We start from the raw sequence: 22,154 nt of genomic DNA, 5'->3' as shown, positions 1-22,154 counted from the left end.
CCAGGCCTCTGTCCCGGCTTCCGGTGGTTGCTCGTGCTCCCAGGCGTCCCGTGGCTCGTGGCCGCATCACTCCGATCTCTGCCTCCATCGACTTCTCCTGTGTCTGTGTCCGCTCTCATCTGTAAGGACACTGGTAATCGGATTTCGGGCCCAACCTGATAATCCAGGGTGACCTCGTCTCCAAAGACCCTTGTTCCAAATAAGGCCGCGTTTTGACGTTCCAGGTGGACGTATCTTGTGGGGGCCACCATTCAGCCCATACAGAAAGGCAGGTAGGAGTCCAGTGGCCACCTGGGCCGTGCGCCCAGTAGGGGCAGGCACGAGGACACGGGCCCGGAGTTCAGAAGCTGCCTTTGAAAAGGAAGTGTCCACGGGATCCCAGGGTGTGAAACTCCTCGGGGCCGCGGCGTGTGAGGTGCTGTGCTGCGGTGAGGACTTGTCAAGGGTGGTGTGTGAGCAGATCTGCTTGCAGGGAGAGAAACACTCGGCCATGCCTTCCTGGTTAGAGCGCACAGCTGTCTGCACGTAAACTGAGACGTTGCGTTTCCCAGGTTGTTCTGTTGACCTTCACAGAGTAAACACTTTAACGTATACTTTCTCCTTCCCAGTAGCACTCTTCAGTAGCTCCCTGGGCTGATGCTGGGTTAGCGTGTGACTGGACGGCGTAACGTCATTCCACGGCGGGTGGCTTTCATAGACCAGTGGCTCAGGTGCCAGCGTGACACTCTGCAGTTACACTTCTCCCCGGGGACGGATAAAATAACCCAACAGTGGGACACGGCGATACTTTCTGAGCCCCAGTTACCTTTTGAATAACGAGAGCTTGAACTTGCCTTCTCAGGAATTTTAATAACTTATTCCAAACAACCTGTTATTGTTGAATGGTTTTGGTTTTTGGGGGGTGTTTTTCCTTTTTGGTTTAACTCCAGATACTCTTATTTTCTGTTTCAATGCGTTTCTTCCTTCAGGTACAGTTTGGACTTCATCATAGTTAAATAATACAAATGGTGCTCTCATCAACAAGTGTTACCAAATGTAGAGAAGCAATGACTTTTTTTTTTTTTTTTTTTTGCGGTGTGTGGGCCCCTCACTGCTGTGGCCTCTCCCGTTGCGGAGCATAGGCTCCGGACGTGCAGGCCCAGCGGCCATGGCTCACGGGCCCAGCCGCTCCGCGGCATGTGGGATCTTCCCGGACCGGGGCACGAACCCGCGTCCCCTGCATCGGCAGGTGGACTCTCAACCACTGCGCCACCAGGGAAGCCCAGCAATGACATTTTTATGGTATTTTACTTTATTCTCCTGACTTTAAATGCTGACACTTTTGTTGTTGATGTTATTGCATCAGTAATAATCTAGCCTTATCATGAACCAAAATACATTTTAGTGTCATTTTGCTTTGCTTGGTCAAGCTTTTTACATTAAAAAAAGATAGTGTTACAGATCCACCTCAAAACTGAGAACCCCAGGCTAATCATGAGAAAAAAACATCAAATTCCAGTCGAAGGGCATCCTCCAGAGTATCTGCCCAGTGCTCCTCAGAACTACCGAGACCATCAAACCAAGGTGTGAAGAGCTGTCACTGCCAAGAGGAGCCCAAGGAGACAGGGCTGCATGTGAGGTGCTGTCCTGGAGGGAGAGAAACTAAGGCAATTGAGTAATTGTAACAGACGTACCACACGGATGTAAGCCGCTAGTGGTGAGGGCACACATGTCACCACCTGGGGGCTGGTGATGCTGCAGAGGGAACAGAGAGCCCAGCTCTCCACGCCCTGCTGGCCTGGGGGCTGCAGGTGTGAGCAGGGAAGTCCTGGGGGGCCTGGCGGGAGTCACAGCCCCAGCGGACCCAGGAGAACGTGGGCCGTGCCCCACACACCCCGTCATCGGGTGGACCCTGCCGGCTGGAGCACTGATCCTGACATGGTTGTTGGATTGTGACTCAGAGTGTGGGATAGATACCGTGAGTCCATACTGAGACAGACAGACCGACAGACACCTCTCCTCTACAGAAATGTTCCAAGTACAGTAAGTTCCCTACATACAAACGAGTTCCGTTCCAAGAATGCATTCGTAAGTCTAAATTTGTTCTAAGCCCAACAGAGTTAGCCTAGATGCCCAACTAACACAATCGGCTATATAGTGCTGTACTGTAATAGGTTTGGAATACTTTTCACACTACTAATACATTAAAAACAAACACAAAAAATAAAGAACATCTTTAATCTTACAGTACAGTACCGTGAAAAGTACAGTAGTGCAGTACAACAGCTGGCATCCAGGGGCTGGCATCGAGTGACAGGCAAGAAGAGTTACTGACTGGAGGAGGGGGAGGAGGTGGGAGACAGTAGAGCTGAAGGGTCGTCAGCAACAGGAGGCGGAGGGCCAGCTGCCATGTCACTCACGCCCGACGCTGACGGCACAGGGTCCGGTTCCTTGCTGGACTCAGTTCTATCCACCTGGCTGAAAACACGATCCAGCTGTGTCTGGGTAGCAGCTCTTTTTTTCTTATCATAGATGACACGGTGGCACTGGATTGCTGAACGGCTGCTGCAGCCTTCGTGTAGCGTTCGTTGTACGTTAAGGTCCCGTGCCTCCAACACTAGCAGCGCCTCCTCAAATGCAGAGAACCCCCTTGCCGTTGCCTGCGTCGTGAATCTCTTTGGTTCTTCAGTTACGTCTTCCTCTTGTCTCTCTTCGTCCTTTCTCTGGGCCTGCAGTTCCATCAGGTCTTCATTCGTAGGCTCCTCACGTTGCACAGCAAGGAGTTCAGTGATGTCGTCCTCTTGCAGATCTGGCTCCAGCTTCTCACTGAGGGTCTCTAAGTTGCTGAAGACCTCTTTGGACTCTTCATCCACCTTCTCAAATCCACGAAAATCATGAACAAACTGTGGGGAAAGGTTCTTCCAAACCCCATTCACGGTGACGGCCGTAACCTCATGCCAAGCAAAGTCAATTTTTTTTTATGGCCTGTAGATGTCGCAGAGATTGTCGCAGGGCTGTTCCTGATTCGTCAGTCGCCTTTACTCCCTGACGAAAAGCGTGACATAAACAATATTTCTTGAAAGTCGCTATAACTCCCTGGCCCATAGGTTGGATGAGCGACGTAGTATTCGGTGGCAGGTGCACTACTTTGACGTTGGGATGCAAGTCATCCATGCACGGGGGGTCGCCCGGAGCATTGTCGAGCGACGAAAGAACGTGGAATGGGCCGTTCTTCTCCAAGCAGTACTTCTCTACCTCCGGGATAAAGTGGTGGAAAACCAGTCCTGGAAAACGGCCTGTGTAACCCAGGCCTTGGGGTAACTCTTCCACACAATAGGAAGAGAGCCCTTGGCTGTTTCTGAGGGCCCTTGGGTTCTCTGAATGATAAACTAAGAGAGGCTTCGCTTCATATCACCGGAAACACTGCCACCACACAACAGAGTTAGCCTGTCCTTTGCTGCTCTATAGCCTGGCATCAACTTTCCCTCCTTGCTGAGGTAACTTTGGTCTGGCATCCTTTTCCAGTACAGTCCTGTCTCGTCCCCATTAAACACCTGCTCAGGTAAATACGCGCCTTCATCAATAATTTCTTGAAGCGTTTCAGGAAATTCCTGGGCAGCTACCGTATCTGCGCTCGCTGCCTTGCCGCTTACTTTTACGTTGTGAAGTTGGCTCCAGTCTTGAACCGATGAAGCCAGCCGTGGCTGGCATTAAAAGATGCGCCCTCTGATTCTTCGCCGTGTTTCTTCTTCAAACCTTCATAAAGGCTTGTAGCTTTCTCTTGAATCAGCATTAAGCTGAGCGGGACTCAACACTAATGCTGGTCCTGCATCCGCACACTGAGACGTTTCGCCATCTCCTCCACCAATTTTCCACGCTTCTTCGATATTACTGTCTGCACAGCAGACTTTACATGTTCCATGATCTCGTCCTTGTTCTTCAGAATCGTGCCATTGGTTGAACGACTCATTTTATAAGAACGAGCGGCGTCTACCATCTTTTCACCTCACTCCACTCTCTCAATTATTTTCACATTTGTTTCCATCGTTATCGCTTGGCGCTTCTTAGCGGCACTGGCTACCTCACCACTGCTTTTACGCTTGCTTCCGGACACCCTGGGCTTGACATAAAGATGCTGTACTCCTGTACTCTATACAGTCCTGCACAGTAAAGTGTGCAAGAGCACAACCACTTGTCGAAGATGCGCGCTCATGACAGTGTACGCCAGACACGTGAACTGACTTTTGTGATTGGACATGCGAAGGCACATTCACCTCTTTGAAAGTTCACAACTTGAAGGTTCACGTGTAGGGGATTTACTGTAATTCGTGCAGATGCTTTGCCCTCAGGGAGGTGGACCGTGACTTCCCTGCCAAGACTGCAGTGTGGGAAGAGGGGGAAGAGTCCCTGTAGGGGAAAGACCTGACAGATCCTGCCTGGGCCAGGTGACCCAGGTGATGAGGTGTGTTGACAGCAGGTGCCCTAGGTACAGTGGGATGCAAAGGCACCTCGCCTTCTGGTCTTCCTGCTAAAACACACAAAGCCCAAAACTGAGATCATGAGAAAAACATCATACAAATCCGGAATGAGGGCCATTCTACAGAATGCCTGACCAGTACTCCTGGTCAGGGTCTCAAGGTCAAGTACTCAAGGTCATCAAACACAAGGAATGTCTGAGAAGCCATCACTGCCTAGGGCAGGCTACGGAGCATGATGACTAAATGTGCTGTCCTGGATGGGGTCCTGGGACAGAAGAAGGATGTTAGGGGAAAACTAAGGCAACCCTATTAAAGTGTGAACTTTTTAGTAATGTGTCAGTGATGGTTCGTTGGTTGTGACAGATGTGCCGGAGGAACGTCAGATGTTATCTTTAGGGGAAATCCGGTATGGGGTGTATAAGGAACTGCTGTGTCTTCACAGCTTCTCTATATAAATCTAAAGCTATTCAAAATAAAATGTTTATTTAGATATTTTTAAAAATTAACAGACGAATTAAGATGTTACCCCAAAATATGTTTAACACAAAGCTTACAGTGTTTTAAAAATTCTAAAAGTTCGAATATTTCTTTCCATAGTATTTTAAGATTTTATTTCAGATACTCGTGTTGTGATGTTAACATCTATAAAATGTGCACTCCTTTTATGAAAATTCTTTTTTTTTTTAACATCTTTATTGGGGTATAATTGCTTTACAATGGTGTGTTAGTTTCTGCTTTATAACAAAGTGAATCAGTTATACATATACATATGTTCCCATATGTCTTCCCTCTTGCGTCTCCCTCCCTCCCACCCTCCCTATGAAAATTCTTGATTTAATTAACAGACAAACAGTCTTGTAAGGGTTCCGTTCTGGGAGATGGAGTGTTACATTTTATTATAGTTTCCCCCTTGATGTCCTTCATTTGCATTTTAGGAGAATGGATTTGACCAGCACTTTGTACACTTTGTAAGTTAAATGTTAGTTACGCGTGGGCTTGCCTGCACTGGTCCTTTGAGCCTTGTGTCTGCACGGATCCCCTCTGAATAGGCTTCGAGGAAACGACTCATTAGCAGCCTGGTAGTCGTCCTCCTTGGCAGTGCGGGAGCAGTGATGGCAGAGAAGGACCGGGACTTTGCGTGTGGCTGTCGTGTGAACGTCCTGCGTTCCAGTTCTTTCCTGTGCAAGACTCCTATTTTCCGGGAGATGAACGTTTTGAGAGAAACGGAAGCACGCTGACTCAGATTCCATCCGTCCATCCGTCCGCTCACCGACGGCCACTTACCTGGTTCATAAGCCCGGCCTTGTCCTGTGGTCGCACTCATGACGGTGTAGTGACGGTTAATGCCTCCCCCGCACTGGCTTGTAGTACCTGCAAGGCAGCGGCATGTGTGTTGGGTCCCCAGGGACCCCCAGCCTCCAGCACCGTGGAAGCTGTTGGGAGCAGATGGCTGTGGGCGCCTCGCCTGCATCCAGGTTCTCCTATTTGAACAGCTCCGACCGAGGGTGTTCTCTGGCAGCTGGGCTTGTGGGCGCAGGGCAGGAATGTCAGAGGTCATGCCCCAGGGTGACCCCTCACCAAAGAGGGCGGGGTGCTCCTGACTAGGAGGCAGTCCTGAGGTCCATGCGCGGCCTCTCCGGGGTCCCCAGCAGCTGCCACTCTGCACAGAGCTGTGACCTGCTTCCTGGAGCTCCCTTTTTTGACTCTTTCCTTCCGTCTCACTTCCCCTGGTCTCGGGGTCAGCTTTGGGAGAACCCACACTGAGACCGTATGCAGTAAGTCGGTATCTATCGACGAAATTAATAAGCACAGTAAATGAGTAAGATCCTGACCATTCAAAGAAATTATCATCCAGGAAGAAAAAGGTTATCAGAGCTGTGCAGATCCCATGAATGAGACATAAAGCGACGACTGATGAGAAGTACAGGTAGAACGTGCGTATTCAGGGGAAGAAGTCGCTGCAGACTTCCCTCCTTACCCTCCTGACTCAGGGTCGGCTCCTGCCTGGTGACCTTGAGCCATCCAGCACCTCACCTGTCGCGTGGCTCACATCCCGGTGCCCTCGTTCTGCCATCCGGTGAGCTGGGAGGACAGAGGTGTGTCTGCTGTGTCCCCTCGTGTCTCGACACTGGGACAGTGCCCCGCAGACAGTAGCTTCACAGGTGTCTGTTGGGCCCGTGCGTTCATGGGGAGACTAAGCGGCAGAGTTTCCATGAGGAGAGGGTTGGAGTCGTGGGCACGGATTCAAATCCCACTCCAGTCACTGCCTAACTTGCTGATTTCAGGCCCGTTGCTCAGTCAGCTCATACGTAAAGAAATCGAGGCACACCCTTCAAGGTCGTGACATCAATTAAATGAGGTCGTTTCCTGTAGTACCTGGAGTTACAGCACAGAAATGAGCGCTCAGATGTTCACTGCTTTTATGGAGAAGATGGCATTTGAGGTTGGGTTGAAATTGGACGAGAAAAAAGTGGAGAAGGGAGTTTAAATTACAGCAGAAGGAACAAATGCCAGAAAGTGAGATTAAGGACGGTAGGGAGCTTATTAGCAGGGAGCTGTGTGCCTGGACCCGAGAACAGGAAGTAGGGAAATGAGGCCACGGAGAAGCCAGACCACGGAGGTTCGTGAATGCCAGCCTGAGTTGTCTGACTTTATTCCACGAGCAGAAGGGGAGATACCTGAGAAGCCCATGAAGTGATGGGATTATGAACTATGAGTTACAGTACCCTGAAGAGAGGTCAGAAATGAAAATAGAGGTTTGGGAGTGGTTCACATAGTTTATCATGAAATTGGCAAACCAGTCAGCATATACCGCCTGTTTACCACAGTAGGAAATAGAATAACAGGGGTCCTTTCCGCAGTCAAGGAACTTGGTTAGCGTCACGCTGTTTAACACTCCTCTTGCTAATTAGTATGTACAATATAGTAATTTTTTTCTTCTGGGATATTTCCCAGGTAATCTGAATCTTCCCCAAATGAACAGATGGGTGTGGGCTTAGTGGCATTGTCAAAGAGGTCTCTTGGAGATATATTCCTTGAGTGAACCAGGAGATAGGAGTGAGGTCCTCCCGGGCAGTGGGCAGTGGGCCATTGTCCAGCTACGGGCACAGCTTTGGGGTCACAGTACCTTGTCATTCGTTTTGCCAACTGTCAATTAACTTCTACAGAAATTTAAATAATAAAGATACTTTATGTGCATTTGTTCACATCGTTGCTGTTTTCAGGGCTCCTTGTCTCCTTGTGTAGATCCTTATTTCCATTTCATGTTTATATAAATGATGCCTTCAGATTTTTTAAATTTCCAGTTATTCCTTGCTAGTATATAGAAATACAGTGGCATGTTTTTTTGTTGTTGTTTTTTGCTAACTGCATTCTCTGACCTTGCTAAACCCTTTTTTTAGATCTGGGAACTTTTTTGTAGATTCTTTGGTGTTTTCTGTGTAGAAAATCATAGAGTCTGCCAATAAAGACAGTTTTGCTTTTTCCTTTTATATCCGTAGCCTTCATTTTTTTTCTTGCCTTCTTGTACTAGTGAGGACAGCAGTGTTGATCACCATGAGCTTCTCGCTCTTACAGGGAAAACACTTCTTATTTTCCATTGTCTGTTAGCAGTAGATTTTTCATGCGTACTCTTTTTTTGTAATTTTTTTATGCGGTACGCGGGCCTCTCACTGTTGTGGCCCCTCCTGCCGCGGAGCACAGGCTCCGGACGCGCAGGCTCAGCGGCCTCCGCGGCATGTGGGATCCTCCCGGACCGGAGCTAGAACCCGCGTCCCCTGCATCGGCAGGCGGACTCCCAACCACTGCGCCACCAGGGAAGCCCTGCATACTCTTAATCTGATAGAGGAAGTTCTTTACTGTTACTGATGTTTGCCTTTTTTTTCTTTCCTTTTTAGCAGAAGACTCAGAAAGTGGTGTTTACATGCGATTCATGAGGTCACACAAGTGTTACGACATCGTTCCAACCAGCTCCAAGCTTGTGGTCTTTGATACCACGTTACAAGTGAGTGTGCCCAGTTTCCCTGAATCTGGGGTATATTATTTGGTGCCTGCTTTGTCGGGTAAGTTAAATCCAGCAGGACCCGCAGACAGTATCCAGTCCTTTCTGCACGTCAGGTCCTGTGCTGAGGTTCTGTCTGAGTTGTCAGTCGTCATGGCAGCCTTCTGGGGAATGTGCTGTTTTACGGATAAGGAAGCTCATTATCTAGAGTTTGCTCACATTCTAGCATTTAAGAACTCAGCCCACAGAGCTGGTGAGTGACGGGGCCTGGAATTGGCGCTCGGGTCTGTGATGCGTGCCGGCCCCAAGCCCTTAACCGCTAGCTGCACCTCCTCCCTCGGCTCGTCCTGAAGGCCTGAGCTATTTAGTAGAACAGTGAAGTTGAAATAATACTGGTTCAAAAGAAAGCATCGCTCAGGTGGGTAATCTCCTAAGAGAAAACTCTGCTGATCTCTTTCAGCAGAAAATTTGAACCTGATTATTTTGGTATGAAAATTATGCTTGTTGTAACTCGTTTTATACCAATATGACTTACAGTCAGACGTGAAAAGTCCCAAATACTCAATTCAATGCGACGACCAGAGTACATCCGGTGTAATAAAATACGTGTGCATACACAGGTATACGTGTGTGCATTTGGTGTATAGATTTACACATCAATCTTTACCAAGCAGGATTGTGTTCACCTGGGTTCCCCAAAAGTAGAGGCTGAGCCAGGAATTCATGGGCCGTGGGCGCTTTAATTGGGCGTCCTGCCAGGGGAGCCCCTGGGGGACTGGGGGAGAAGGGGAAGGGGCAAAGGCCAGGGAGGGCAGCCTCTGCTGATCCCTCAGGGGAACCCCAGCGGGTAAGGTGCCTGTGCGAGTTCACCCTGGCCTCTTTCAGCCTCGTCCAGGGCTGCCCTGGGAGATGTGTGCCCTGGCCCTGCCAGCTCGTCCCAGCGCTCGGGGCCCTCTCCCCAGGCCTCCCCCGCCTGCTCTGCTGGCGCCCCCAGCGGCCCGCCCTGTGGCTCTTCCTTGAGGACGCCTGGGCTCTAGGAGCTCCTTTCGGTCTCAGCTGCACAGGATTCTCAAGAATGTAGACATGGCTTAGTTCTTAATTTTATTTTCCAATTTTTTTTTTTTTTATAAATTGGCCTAAAATCCTATGACTTTGCTAAATTCACTTCGGACCAGGTAACCTTCAAGGTCCCTTCTACAACTCTGATTCTTTGACACAAAGAGGACAGAGAGGCATCCAGGTGCAGTGTTACAGGAAATACTCTCTACCACGGTAACTACAGACTTCAATAGTAAAGTAACGAGAATTCTGAATTCCCCAAATAAAGAAGTAGACCAGCCCATCTCACCCTCGCTCCACCCTCCAAAGTCCTGACCGTCGCTTTCCACCAACAGAAAAGCACATGACAGCGCGTACGCCCTGCACCTGCTTTCACTCCTGTTCAGCTTTTCCCGTGTTGTAAAATTAACTCTTTTCTGAATTTAGAATTTAGCCAGAGTGAGTAAGACATGAAAAATGTGATGCTTTATGGATCATCGGAGGTCACTAATCCAGTGACTCTCACTTCCCTAATTAGTAGAAGCTGCATGTGCCTGTCTCCTGGAAGTCACGAATCCTTGAGGCTCTAAGCTTTAAAGGAGCTAAAATTGGTTACCATGGAAATGGGGGGGTTGGCACTGGTTACAGCAAAGTTAAAGATGTGTTTGAAAGGGCTGACTCGACTGTTGTCTAGACACAGACAGCAGTGGTGGTCGTGGACGTGTCTCGAGAACGAGGGAAGCGAGCAGGGGAGACACAGCCCGTCCCCGAGACCAGGTGACCGTCCTCTGGGTGGGGTCGTGGCCTAGACGGCTCCCTGTGTGCGCGTGTGATGGGACAGCATGGAGCCACCGAGGAGGGCGGAAAAGACGTTTGTGGAGAATGTGTTTGTTTTTTTTTTAAGATTTAATTTTTTATTTATTTTTGGCTGTGTTGGGTCTTCGTTGCTGTGCGCGGGCTTTCTCTAGTTGCCGCGAGTGGGGGCTACTCTTCGTTGTGGTGCGCGGGCTTCTCATTGCGGTGGCTTCTCTTGCTGCAGAGCACGGGCTCTAGGCGCGTGGACTTCAGTAGTTGCGACACGTGGGCTCAGTAGTTGTGGCTCGCGGGCTCTAGAGCGTGGGCTCAGTAGTTGTGGCGCACAGGCTTAGTTGCTCTGCGGCATGTGAGGTCTTCCTGGACCAGGGCTCGAACCCATGTCCCCTGCATTGGCAGGTGGATTCTTATCCACTGCGCCACCGGGGACATCCCCTAATGTATTTATTTTTAAGTTAAAAAAAAGCAGGTTGCAGAGCAACACTTACATTCTGACCAAGTTACCCTGAGGGCCCAGAGTATCAGAGACACAGCTGGTCTGGGAACCAGAGTCAGCTGTTCACAGGTGGACTGAAAACGGGGTCGCAGACAGTGGAGAAGAGAGGGAGAGAAGGGCCGCTCGCCCCAGGCGGCCGCGCCCTCAGCCTCTAGCTCGGCCTCTGTGAGGCCCGTGGGCCTCCCGCAGGCGGGGCTGTGACGCGCCCCAGGGTCCTGTCGCTCAGTCTCGCGTCAGTGTGAGAGACGGCGCCTTGGTCCTGGTGCCCCGGAGCCCAGTGCACGTCCTAGAGTCGCGTCCCTCCCCCTTGGCCCGCCTGGTTCTCCCTCGGCGTCGGCGGTCGTCCGGAGCCCCGACTGCGGTGTGACTGAGGGAGGGGGTGATGCCCGACTCCCACCGGCTCCCTCACCCAGTGTCGCGGGGTGCCCGGTGCTCAGGCTGGACGGGGCGGACGCCGCCCGCTCGGCTTGCACGGTCACTCGGCATCTCAGCCGAGTTGTTCCTTCCCGACCAGGGCCCCGTAGTCAGCCAGGAACTGTTTCTCAAGAGGAAAAGAATTACCTGCAGACGAAGGCATGGCTTTTTGCTCTTTGTTTGTTTGTTCCAAAAACCCAGTGAATCTCCTGCTGGTGCCTGATGGGGGCCTCATGCGGCGTCCCCAGCTCGGCCTTGCGGGGGGCCCCAGGCCCGGGTGGACGAGGGGCCTGCCCTGCCGCAGAGCTGTGTCTTGCTCTGGGCCCCTGTGAAGACTCACTCTGACCGTGTCAGAGCAGCGCTCAGACACAGTGTGTGCCGCTTGCGGAGACCTGCCAAGGGCGGCAGGGGTGCGGGCAGCAGCCTGAGTGGCATGGGGGTCTCTCCGACGCTCCAGGCCGTGGCCTCCCTCACTGGCTGGCTGGCCGATGTCACACCGAGGCGTCTGAAGCATTGCCACTTCCTGCCCATCAGACCCGTCAGCACTGTGTCATCGATGTCACGGGACCGTGGGACGTGAGGCCTGTGGGGTGGTCAGCATCTCTGCAGACTGCGTGCAGTCACAGAGCCAGAGGTGAGGGTATGCGAGCGTGCCATGCAATGTCAAGGCAGACTGCTTCTCGGGGTCCTTGTACGTTGGTGGAGGGAAAAAGCGTGCGCGGCTGACGGCTGCAGGGCCCTGCGATGCTGCGTCTGGAGTTACAGGAATCCAGTCACTCTGGGAGATGCGGTCCCAGCCAGACGGGCAGCTTCCCTGGGGTGTGACGGCCAGCCTCTCCATCTGCGCACTTCCCCAGGGATGCTCTGCTGTGCTTGGCTTGCCAATCTGGTAGCTTCAGGGGCGTCCTCCCTGGGCCTCCTCGGCACGATATCCCTCGCCGCGTGGGTCCGAGAGCCAGTGTAGGGATCCCAATGACATGCTCAGGACTGAGCGGGTAACCACGGTGTGGCCTGCAGCCCCGTGAGCTCCTTGTGCTTGACCTTGGCTGCGACTCCGTCTGTCACCTGACTGACCGTAAGCCCCGCCTTTGACCAGTGACCATGGTGGCATTTGGGGTTCTAGGAATCAGCGTCCACTCAGAGCCAGCATCCGGTCACCCTGGAAAGTCTGCGTCTCCTTTTCCCCAGTGCTCAGTCATCCTAGGAAGTGGGACAGGAGGAACGGCACGTCCTGGGCGGGGCACTGTCCTCGGGGGACCCCGCGCCCCTCAGAACGGGGCTCTGGGTCTGAGAGCGGCTCAGGTCTGGAAACGGTGAGAGGACAAGACTCCGTGTTGGTGACTCAGGGTGGGGTTTTGGCCCCTGGACTGAGAATTTCTCTTGTTACGTAGATCAGGCAACACTTTAGAGGACCATGCATCTGTCTCACTTCTAGGGATGCTGTAACTGGGTAGCCACGACCAAACCGTCTGCGAATCAGAACATTCTCACCCCTGGCCACGAGCCTGCCCTGCTCCCTCAGGACCTGCCACCACGCTGGCATCAGTGAGGCCGTCATGGTGCCGCCCCCTGCAGAGCGCAGCCAGCACGCAGCTTCTCAGGGGGTAGGGGTCCCCGCACGCAGACATTTCTCAGAGACCTCGGGGCCCTTTGGGGGAAGGTAGCTGAGGGCTGGCTGTGCAGGCCGCACGTGCTGAAATCTCCCTGAGCCTGTGGGCTCACTCTTCCTCGTTCGGCCTCCGAAGTTCTGGCATCTCGGCCTTCTCAAACATGCACTCAGCAATGCCCTGCATTTCAAGGCAGTCAACTCAAAGCTTCAGAGCCGTTCCCAGTGGCATGCACTAAACATTAAATCCACATTTCTGGTAAATCCACCTGTGTCAATAAACCCTACCATATCCAGTGTTCAGTTCCCTCTCCTTGGTCTAATATTATTAGAAGCTATTCCCACACTTACTTCCCAGGTTTCTGCAGATATGAAATAGCGGAGCTTTATCGTTGTTTCCATGTGTGAGGCCCCCTCTCGGGGTCAGGCTGGAGTCTGTCCCCAGTCACAGGTCTCGGGGCCGCAGAGGCAGCTGTGGTTGTCTGGGGAATGGAGAACGAGCGACCCCGTGCAAGGCGTCTGCCCAGGAACACTTGCTGCTGGGCTTCCAGGCAAAGAAAGGCCATTCTGACACCACGCAGCCGGCCGTTTCCACTGCCAAGGGAGGCTCGGAGTCGCTCTGGCATTCAGGAATCTCTGCTTCGTCCGAGTCCAGCCCTGTGGCTGTGCTGGGTTCCAGGGCTCCTCCTGCACGCCTTCCAAACCAGTGCCCCGGCTTTCACGTCAGAGACCAGGGAGACTGAGTTCGGGGTGGTGACTCTCCTAGTCCCGCAGGATTACATTTTGTGTTGGATTTGGGAAAGGTCAGCCTGGTAGCTACAAGAGAAGGGCTTTTTAGGGCTGCCATAGAGGCTGCCAGGTTCTCGGTGACCGAGAGTCCCCAGTCGGAGCTTGTCCTTTCCCCGGTGTGTGAGCCCCATCCTCTGGCAGGACTCTGCCCACACCAGATCCCATGTTCCTTTCGCTGCAGTGATAGCTAGTGCAGCAGCCCCTGGCCCCTGCTCTCCTCTGGCGGCTGCAGAGTTGGGCAGGGACACCACGGTCACAGGTGATGCTTGTTCCCTCTCGATGCCGCTGCCTGCCCGGGGTCGCTGGGGATCTGAGTCCCCGCTGACCCAGAGCTCAGCACTGTGTTCAGGCCCAAAGACATGCGCCCGGTCCCAAACCCTCTGTCCCCAGAACCCTGCCTGGTGCGTGCGCTTCTGTATCAGTCAGGGTCCAGTCAGGACGCAGAAGCCATAGCAGCCGTTGAACAGAAAACTAACATAAACCAGTGGTAATTGGACGTAAGTCAACTGGGTCACTGACAGGGTAAGTACTGACCTCTGAGGCAGCGTTCTCAGACCTGCAGCTGTAGCATCACTAGGAAATTCCGGGACACACAGACAGACCATCAGGCCACCTCAGACCCACTAAACCGAAAGTCATGGTGAGGCCCAGTGGTCGTGTCTTACCGAGTCCTTCCAGCAGTTCTGGTTCTAGCGCTCTGCGGCTCGAAAACCGCTGCTCTGGGGCATCGTGGAGGTAAGGAAGAGCCTGTGGCGCCTTCCGAGGGGCCGCCTCTGGCTGGGGCTGTGCCTTGGCGGCAGGCGGTGGGGGGAGAGCGTGGGGAGGCCGCTCAGGCGGGACTCAGCCGCTGCTGCTGCAGGAGGGAAGCAGGTGGAGCGGCCGGCAGGCGGGAAGCCCCCAGGTAGGGACGTGCGCCGGGCCGGGCCCTCTCCCCACACTCCTGTGTCCTAACCTCCAGGCGCTGCGGAACATGACCTTACCTGGACGTAGGGCCACTAAGAGGTAATCAGTCACGAAGGCGTCGGTCCCGTAGTCCACCGTGATTGGCGTCATTATACAAAGGGGAGATATGGACACAGAATCCTGCATACGGGGAGAGTACCGGTGACAATGAAGGCAGAAATCAGTGTGACACGTGTGCAAGCCCAGGGGTGTCAGGGCGTGCCTGCACACCGCCAGCGGCCAGGTGAGAAGCCTAGAATAGATCTTTCTGCACAGAAAAGGAACCAAGCCTGCTGACACCCTGATCTCAGACGCCCAGCCTCCAGGACTGTGAGACGATCAGTCTCTGTTGTTTGTGCCCCTAGTTCATGGGGCTCTGTTGTGTCCGCCCTCGCGCACCAGTACAGGTGGTCGTCAGGTGAAGCAGCCCGTCTTCAGCCCAGCCCTCCAGTCCTCGCTGGCCTCCCTCCTGTCAGGCTGCAGTAGAGCCCATGGCAGACTTGAGATGTGGTCCACAGGGCCCCAGTGTCACGAAGCAGAGTCAGAAGGGAGGGTTTGGGGCTGAGAGACAGTAATTTAGTAAATGGCGGAGTAGAGAACACATACCATCCCTTCCGAAGAAGTCTGGCAGCGCAGATAGTACTGATAGGTATGGTTTAGTGCCTTCAGGTTCTAAATGGTAACTTCTCAGGAGGTATGGAAGGCTCCAGAGTAAATAGAATTGCACAGTGGAATCATCACTTCCAGGACTGGGCGGCGACGGGAGCACTGGGAATCATGGGTCTTCCCTCACGATGGCAGTGTGAGGGAATGTGCGTTTCTAGCAACATTCTACTAACAACGTTTTTAATAAACTTTTTTAGATTGATAGAAGAGTTGTGAAGATAGTACAGATCGTTCCCATATACCCCACACCCAGTTCGCTCCATTCTTGCCATCTTACGTTAGTATGGTCACATTTGTCACAGTTAACGAACCAGTATTGATACGTAGTTATTGCCTGAAGTTCATAGTTTGTTTAGATTTCCCTGTGTCTTTCCTGATGTCATTTTTCTGCTCGAGGATCCCATCCAGGTTACTGTTAACATTTAGTCGTCACGTCCCCTTAGGCTCCCCTTTGCTGTGACAGTTTCTCAGACTTCCTGGCTTTTGGGAACCTTGACAGTTTTGAGGAGCTGGCCAGGTGTGCTGTAGGCTGCCCCCAAATGGAATTTGTTGGCTGTTTTTTCCTCATGACCAGACTTGGATTATGGGCTTTGGAAGGAAGACCACAGAGGTAAAGTGCTCCTCACGTCATATCAGACCTGCTTACTGCTTACCGCTGTCGATCTTAACCGCAGTCACCTGGCTGCGGTATGTCTATCAGGCTTCTTTACTGTAAAGTTTCTCTTTTCCATACTGTCCTCTTTAGGAGAAGGTCACTCTGCACCGCCCACACGTAAGGAGTGGGGAGTTGAGGGCTACGCAAGATAGTTGGAATTCTTCTGCAAAGGACATGTGTTCCTTCCTTTAACTTATTTATTCAGTCATTTGTGTCGGCATACGTTTATGGAGATATACATATATATATATATATATATATATTCCATTGGGTTATAATCCACTATTACTTTGTTTTATTGTTCAAATCATTCCAATTGATACGATTTTAATAGTGCCAATGAAAGAGAATACAGGCAAGTGTCCAAATAAGTGGCTGTTTGCCAAACACGGGTGTTTAGAAGAACATGTAGAAAATATAGAAAGACGAGCATATAAGTAAGTTGAAGAAGGGCATGACTAGGAGGGGGCTGCCCAGGGTCCTCTTAATTGGGGTTAGACTCGAGATCCACAAGCGGGAAGCAGGTGCTCACCTGCTTTAGAAGCAAGAAAGATAAGGGTTCGCTCTGTTGCTCAAGATTCATGCTGCAGGTGCTGATAAAGAGGAAGGGAAACTCTTCAGCCCGTTTTGTGCTTTTTCATTATCAAGGAAAATGATCTTCAAAACGGAAAAAGTACAGTGAATGGTGATTAGAAGATCTTACAGCCCAGGATAGGTGTGGACGGTAGGAGGTGCCTGTTTGCTTTCTGATCCCTAGTTTAGTCAGGATGCAGACTGCCAGGATGCAGGCTCTCAGTGGGAGTGGAAGAATGGTGGAGAACAGGTCTGAGGCCTGACGCCTGAGGTTCCAGGTGAGAGGAAAAAGAGTCCTCAGAAAACGGTGGGAAATGTGGTGTCATTCCCAGGTAAGGGGTTTGAATGAATTATTCATAAAGTAATAAAAGTAGTAATCTCTGGAAACCTATCACGAACCGACCCCAGAAAGTCGGGGAGATGAACCCGATTTCCTTTTGGGACTGTTCGTAGATGTGGTAATACCGTGAAAGGCGAATCTGGGTTTCATCTTGACGGTTGACAGAGCCTCGTGCCCTGTCCTGATGGAGAAGATGCAGAAGTGTATCTTGGCAGCTCAGTGAACTGCTGGCTTACGGACCTTAGGGGAACGTCAGTGAAATCGCAGTCTGCCTGGAGCGAGGTCTCTAGCTGTACTGGATGCCTCTCGCGGGCCGGGCCACCTGCTACTGCAGCCAGCCCTGCAGGCGTGGTGGGCGGCACCCCCGCTTCCGTAACCAGCGGGGATGAGCAGGTGGGGAAACGCCCCTGCCTCGCACGCTCGCTCGGGGAGGACGATCCCAGTGCCGTGGAGCCCCTGCCAGGCCCCTGTCCTGCGGCCAGCTCCACCACCCTTCACACACTGACACTGGCTCCCCTGCTAGCCTGTGTCACTCCTGCCCCCGGGACCACGTTCTCAAATAAACCACGTGCGAGCCAGGCTCTGCTTTCTGGGTGAGACACTGCTGGGGCGCCTTGAGATTCTTTCACTCTAAGCTCGGCAGCCTCTGGAACAATGACTTGAATACCGACTTTGTTGACCGCATCCTCTGATCGACAGATGACTTGAAACCAGGAGAGAGAGCGAATAATAACCCATATCCAGAAAGAGTCCTCCGTAAGCTGAATTATTCCTAGGCCTAATGAAAGTACCTGCCACCCAGAGCAGTGGGAATTAGAGCGCGTCGCAGAAGAGCATAAGGCTGGGGGTTCAGAACTGTGGCGGCGTGAGGGCGACCTGACGCGGCCCCGCCCCCATCAGGCTCACGCGGGGCGGGACCTGCTGATGCCGACAGCCAGCAGACTGCTAACCCAGAAGCACGGGCCGTGGTTTTAAGCGTCACGCAGTTTAAAAGTGGTACGAGAAGAGCTTACCTGAAAACAGCAGTCCCTGTTCCTTACGCCCTTGTCGTCATACTCCCCAGAACCGACAGTTCAGCTGTTAAATCTGGCGTTCACTGCCACATTACCTTGATTCATCAGTTTTAGACACGTTTTCCTCCCTAATTCGGTAGCTGGGTTCTTTGTTCCTTGTGTGGCTTCCTTCCTCCCGTCACACCCGGTGTCACCATCTCAGTACCGGGGTGCTTTCATTCATTTGACTGTGTCACTGGGCCCAGTGGTTTACGTGGTTACATTTCCTATTTGTACAGTTCAGTGTTGTTCCTGGAGCTTAGAATTCTTCCGTTTTTTATTTTCTTTGAACACCTAAGGCTTTTCCCACCGGCTGACTTCTCAGTAGGATTTCCTGTGCAGCCGGACTTGGCCCACACATTTCCAGCCCTACTTGGAGCCACGCCTGCGGCTCTGCGTCTTCTTGCCCGTCACCGTCACCTGAGACTTTCACGGGTTCATGGTGGGAATTGCCTCCACCCTCTCCTGATTTTTGAACACATGCTTTTCTGCTTTCCTGCTTTATTCTCTCTGTTTTGGCGGAGCACTTTCTCCAGGAGCTTCCGGCCCTAGTGCACTCGGGCTGCATAACAAAACCCCGCAGGCTGGCAGGCTTCACAGGAATTTCTCCCCCAGCCCTGCAGGCTGAGAGTCCAAGACCAAGTGCCGGTGGCGTCAGTTCCTGGCGAGGCCTCTCTTCCTGGCTTGCAGACAGCTGCCTGGAGCGCACGAGAGCTCTGGTCTTTCTCATACGGACACTAATCCCAACCCTGTGGCCTCGTCGAACGCTCTCCAGCTCCATCAGGGGGTGCAAACGTCAGGGGGGTCGGGGGGTGCAAACGCTGTCCGTACACGTCCCAGGAAAAGATGCATGAGAGTTAGCTACTGAGGTCGGTTGAGAATTTCGAAGGCGTCCCATTGCTTTTAGCTGCCAGTGTCGCTGAAGAGACAGCTGTCGTGGTTTTTCTCTTCTTTAATCTCCATCTTTTTATGTGCGGTTTTCCCCCTCGGAAGCTTTTGGGGTTTTCTCTCTATCTCTGGTGCTTCCACGCCGGGCGCCTGGTTGTGGTCTTTTCCACTGTGAGCCAGGCACCCGATGGGCCTTTGGACCTGACACACGTGTCACTCGGTCCGTGTTCACTGTGCTGTTCGTTCCGAGATTCTCTTCCTGCTGTTTCCTTTCTTCTGGAACTTCAGTCGGGAGATCTTGGGCCCCCTGAATTGATCCTTTAATATTCTTATCCTGTCTCCTTCTCTCATTACTTTTCTGTTCTACTTCTTAGAAGCTTCTTTGTTCTTAACCCATCCAGTGAGACGTATTCAAAACTAGAAGTTGTGCAGCTGCAACGTTCAAGGTTGTGTCGAGTGGCTCGTAATTAAGAGTGAGCACCGACAGCTGGGGGGTGATCACAGGGGAGCTTCTGCCTGGGGGGGTCTCACTGAAGAGTGTTGGGCCACCGTCTTTTTCATTGGAAGCTCCCAATGTGTAGTTCATTTCTGAAGCAGTTTCTCCAGGAAAATAATCCTTTGATGGTGATGGCGGGTGGCTTTGGTCATGACCTGATTTGAAACAATCTTCCTGTTTGTTTTCAGCCCTGCCCCCGCCCAAGCATCGGAGCCTCCAGTCGTGGGTCTTCCAGGTCGGGGGGATCAGTGGGCTCCTCTCCCCGCCCCTCCCCACGAGGTTCCTCCTCTTGGTCAGCGTGAACCGTGCTCCACCCGCTTCTCGTCCTGGCATCTCCTCGCTCATTCTCCTTCTAGTTTATACTCCCTGTAGTTTGAGAATAACTTTTCAAGAGGAAGAGATGCCAGAGATGTTTCTCTGCCACGTTTAAACCTAGGGAGCCACGAGGGAAACTCCAGGAAGGAGATACATGAGGTCCTGCGGGAGTAGAGGAGGGATCCGACTCGGCCGCGCGTGACGTGGGTAGGTTGTGTTGAGGACTTAGAAGTTACAGGCAAGCTGGGCTTTAACAGGTGGAGCAGAAGGTAAGTCCATTTGAAGTAGAAGGAACATTGTGACACAGCCAAAACAACGGAAGATAAGTTCACGGACTGAGGAGTCTTGTGGACCGTAGGGGTCAGGCTGGGGCTGCATCGCAGAGGGTCTTGGAGACCAAACCTGAGAAGCTGGGCCCATCCTTGCTCAGGGGAGACGCCGTCAGGTGTTGTGAAATCCATTTGACGAGCTCTGATGTAAAAACTTAGTAAACTGCAGTGAACAGTTTTAAAGAGCTTTAGCTATGCATCAGCATTAATTTTAAAAGCCCCACAATTAATTTAATTATTGAGAATCAGGGTGAAACTGTGTATGGAAAGCAGGGAAGCATTAGAGGAATCAGATTCCCATTTTTGGGGAACACAGATGTGCTACTTGGCATTTAGATTGCCAGAATCTCTTAGCGCGACTAGGGCCGGCTTACCCTTTGTAAAAATCATTTTGATTGGGCTTCCCTGGTGGCGCAGTGGTTGGGAGTCCGCCTGCCGATGCAGGGGACACGGGTTCGGGCCCCGGTCCGGGAAGATCCCACATGCCGCGGAGCGGCTGGGCCCGTGAGCCGTGGCCCCTGAGCCTGTGCGTCCGGAGCCTGTGCTCCGCCACGGGAGAGGCCACAGCAGTGAGAGGCCCGCGTACCGCAAAAAAAAAAAAAAAAAAATTTTTATATTAGACTTTTATTTTCCTCTTTACTTAGCTGATTATCACATTTGGTTGTTTGAAAATCCTATTAAGGGCTTCCCTGGTGGTGCAGTGGTTAGGAATCTGCCTGCCAATGCAGGGGACATGGGTTCGAGCCCTGGTCTGGGAAGGTCCCACATGCTGTGGAGCAACTAAGCCCGTGCGCCACAACTACTGAGCCTGCTCTCTAGAGCCCATGAGCCACAACTACTGAAGCCTGTGCACCTAGAGCCCATGCTCCGCAACAAGAGAGGCCACCGCAGTGAAAAGCCCACGCACCGCAACGAAGAGTAGCCCCCACTCGCCGCAACTAGAGAAAGCCCGTGCTCAGCAACAAAGACCCAGTGCAGCCAAAAGTAAATAAATAAATTTATAAAAAAGAAAAAAGAAAATCCTATTAAAATATAAAATTTTTAATTGGTAACAGTTTGAGCAAATTGCGTTATCAGTTGAAAGAAATTTTCAGAGGCACTCAAGGCCCCTAGAGTTTTTCCCTTAGAAGTAGACTGCGCCAGTCCTCTTTCAGCCTGTTGATGGTTCGCTGGTGACACACTGTGCCTTCTGTAATCGAGGAGTTTCCTGAGCGGGGTTTTAAATTGCCCCTCAAACACTCCGTGCACGTGGTGCTGAGAAAGCCAAGTTTAGAAGGTTTCGTCCCTGCAGAGGCTGCAGTCAAACCGCAGCAGCAGGCAGGGCTGCTGATCTGGGGACGCTGAGACGTCCCCCGCTAAGGTGCTGTGAGCACGTCTTGTCCACTTTAGGGAGTTCTGTCGGGTCTCTGGAGGGTGGAATTGTGACTCCCTCCATGACGTGTGGACCTGTCAACAGTTTGTGTGGCTGAAATTAAAACTAACTCATTCTCTGCTTCTGGTCTGCCAGTAGAGAGTGGAAAATTAAAGCTCTTATTCTTTTCAGCTCTTCATAGCAAGTCTGGTTAGTCCACGCACTTGCGGGAGTTCCCTGGTGGCCTAGTGGTTAGGATTCAGCACTTCCACTGCCGAGCGCCCGGGTTCAGCCCCTGGTCAGGGAACTGAGATCCTGCGAGCCGTGCGGCGTGGCCAAAAAATGAAAAGAACAAAAACAAAAAAAACATGCCCTTGTGAGGAAAGCGCTATCTGTTAGCCCCATCTTGTAGCTAAGAATGTTGAGGCTCAGAGAGGGTTAAGGACCTGAGCTGACGAAAAGGCAGTCTGTCCGGTTGGTCCTGCAGCTTCGCCCACTGAAGCCACTAGGAGGCTTTTTTGCTTCACTCCAAGTACTTTCCTTAGCATCTGGTTGTTTTATTAATACCTTCTTGTGCAGAAGTGAAGGCACTTTTCACCTTGAACTCTTCATGTCCCCTTTGCCGCTGGACGGCTGCTTCCCTGGGTTTTTCCCTCACGTGACATCAGCAGTGTATCCTCAGGATGACCTGAGGTCGGCACACATCACCACCCCACCCTCTGCGTCCCTGGCCTGTCCGTCTTCTGTACCTGAGAGAGTCAGTGCTGTGCGGGCATTTCCTTGTGTTTTTGTGTGCAGAGGCCTTGAAGCCCCTTTAGTAACTAACTTGGAGCATTTAGGGGCTGTTTAAGAGCTTGTAGGTAGCAGGTAAGAGAAGTTATTGTGGGGAAGCAGGATTTTCTCTGTTCCTGAAAGAACAGTCATTACATTGAGT

At 52.0% G+C, this 22,154-nt stretch overlaps 1 protein-coding gene across 5 annotated transcripts in view; it reads left to right on the top strand.

The window, feature by feature from the left end:
- The window catches only part of PRKAG2 (protein kinase AMP-activated non-catalytic subunit gamma 2), a 276,927-nt gene that overhangs the window by 228,761 nt on the left and 26,012 nt on the right, over positions 1–22,154 (top strand). For 3 of the 5 annotated variants that reach the window (XM_079932036.1, XM_079932039.1, XM_079932038.1), the window contains one exon: positions 8,357–8,460. In XM_079932036.1, coding sequence (XP_079788162.1) covers positions 8,357–8,460 — 104 coding nt within the window. Of the gene's footprint in view, positions 1–8,353; positions 8,461–22,154 lie in introns of all 5 variants that reach the window. The other 2 variants (XM_079932035.1, XM_079932037.1) reach the window with 1 other exon arrangement.

Source organism: Stenella coeruleoalba, assembly GCF_951394435.1.
Source record: "Stenella coeruleoalba genome assembly, chromosome: 9".
Classification (NCBI taxonomy): domain Eukaryota; kingdom Metazoa; phylum Chordata; class Mammalia; order Artiodactyla; family Delphinidae; genus Stenella; species Stenella coeruleoalba.
This window is presented reverse-complemented; position numbering and strand designations above follow the sequence as displayed.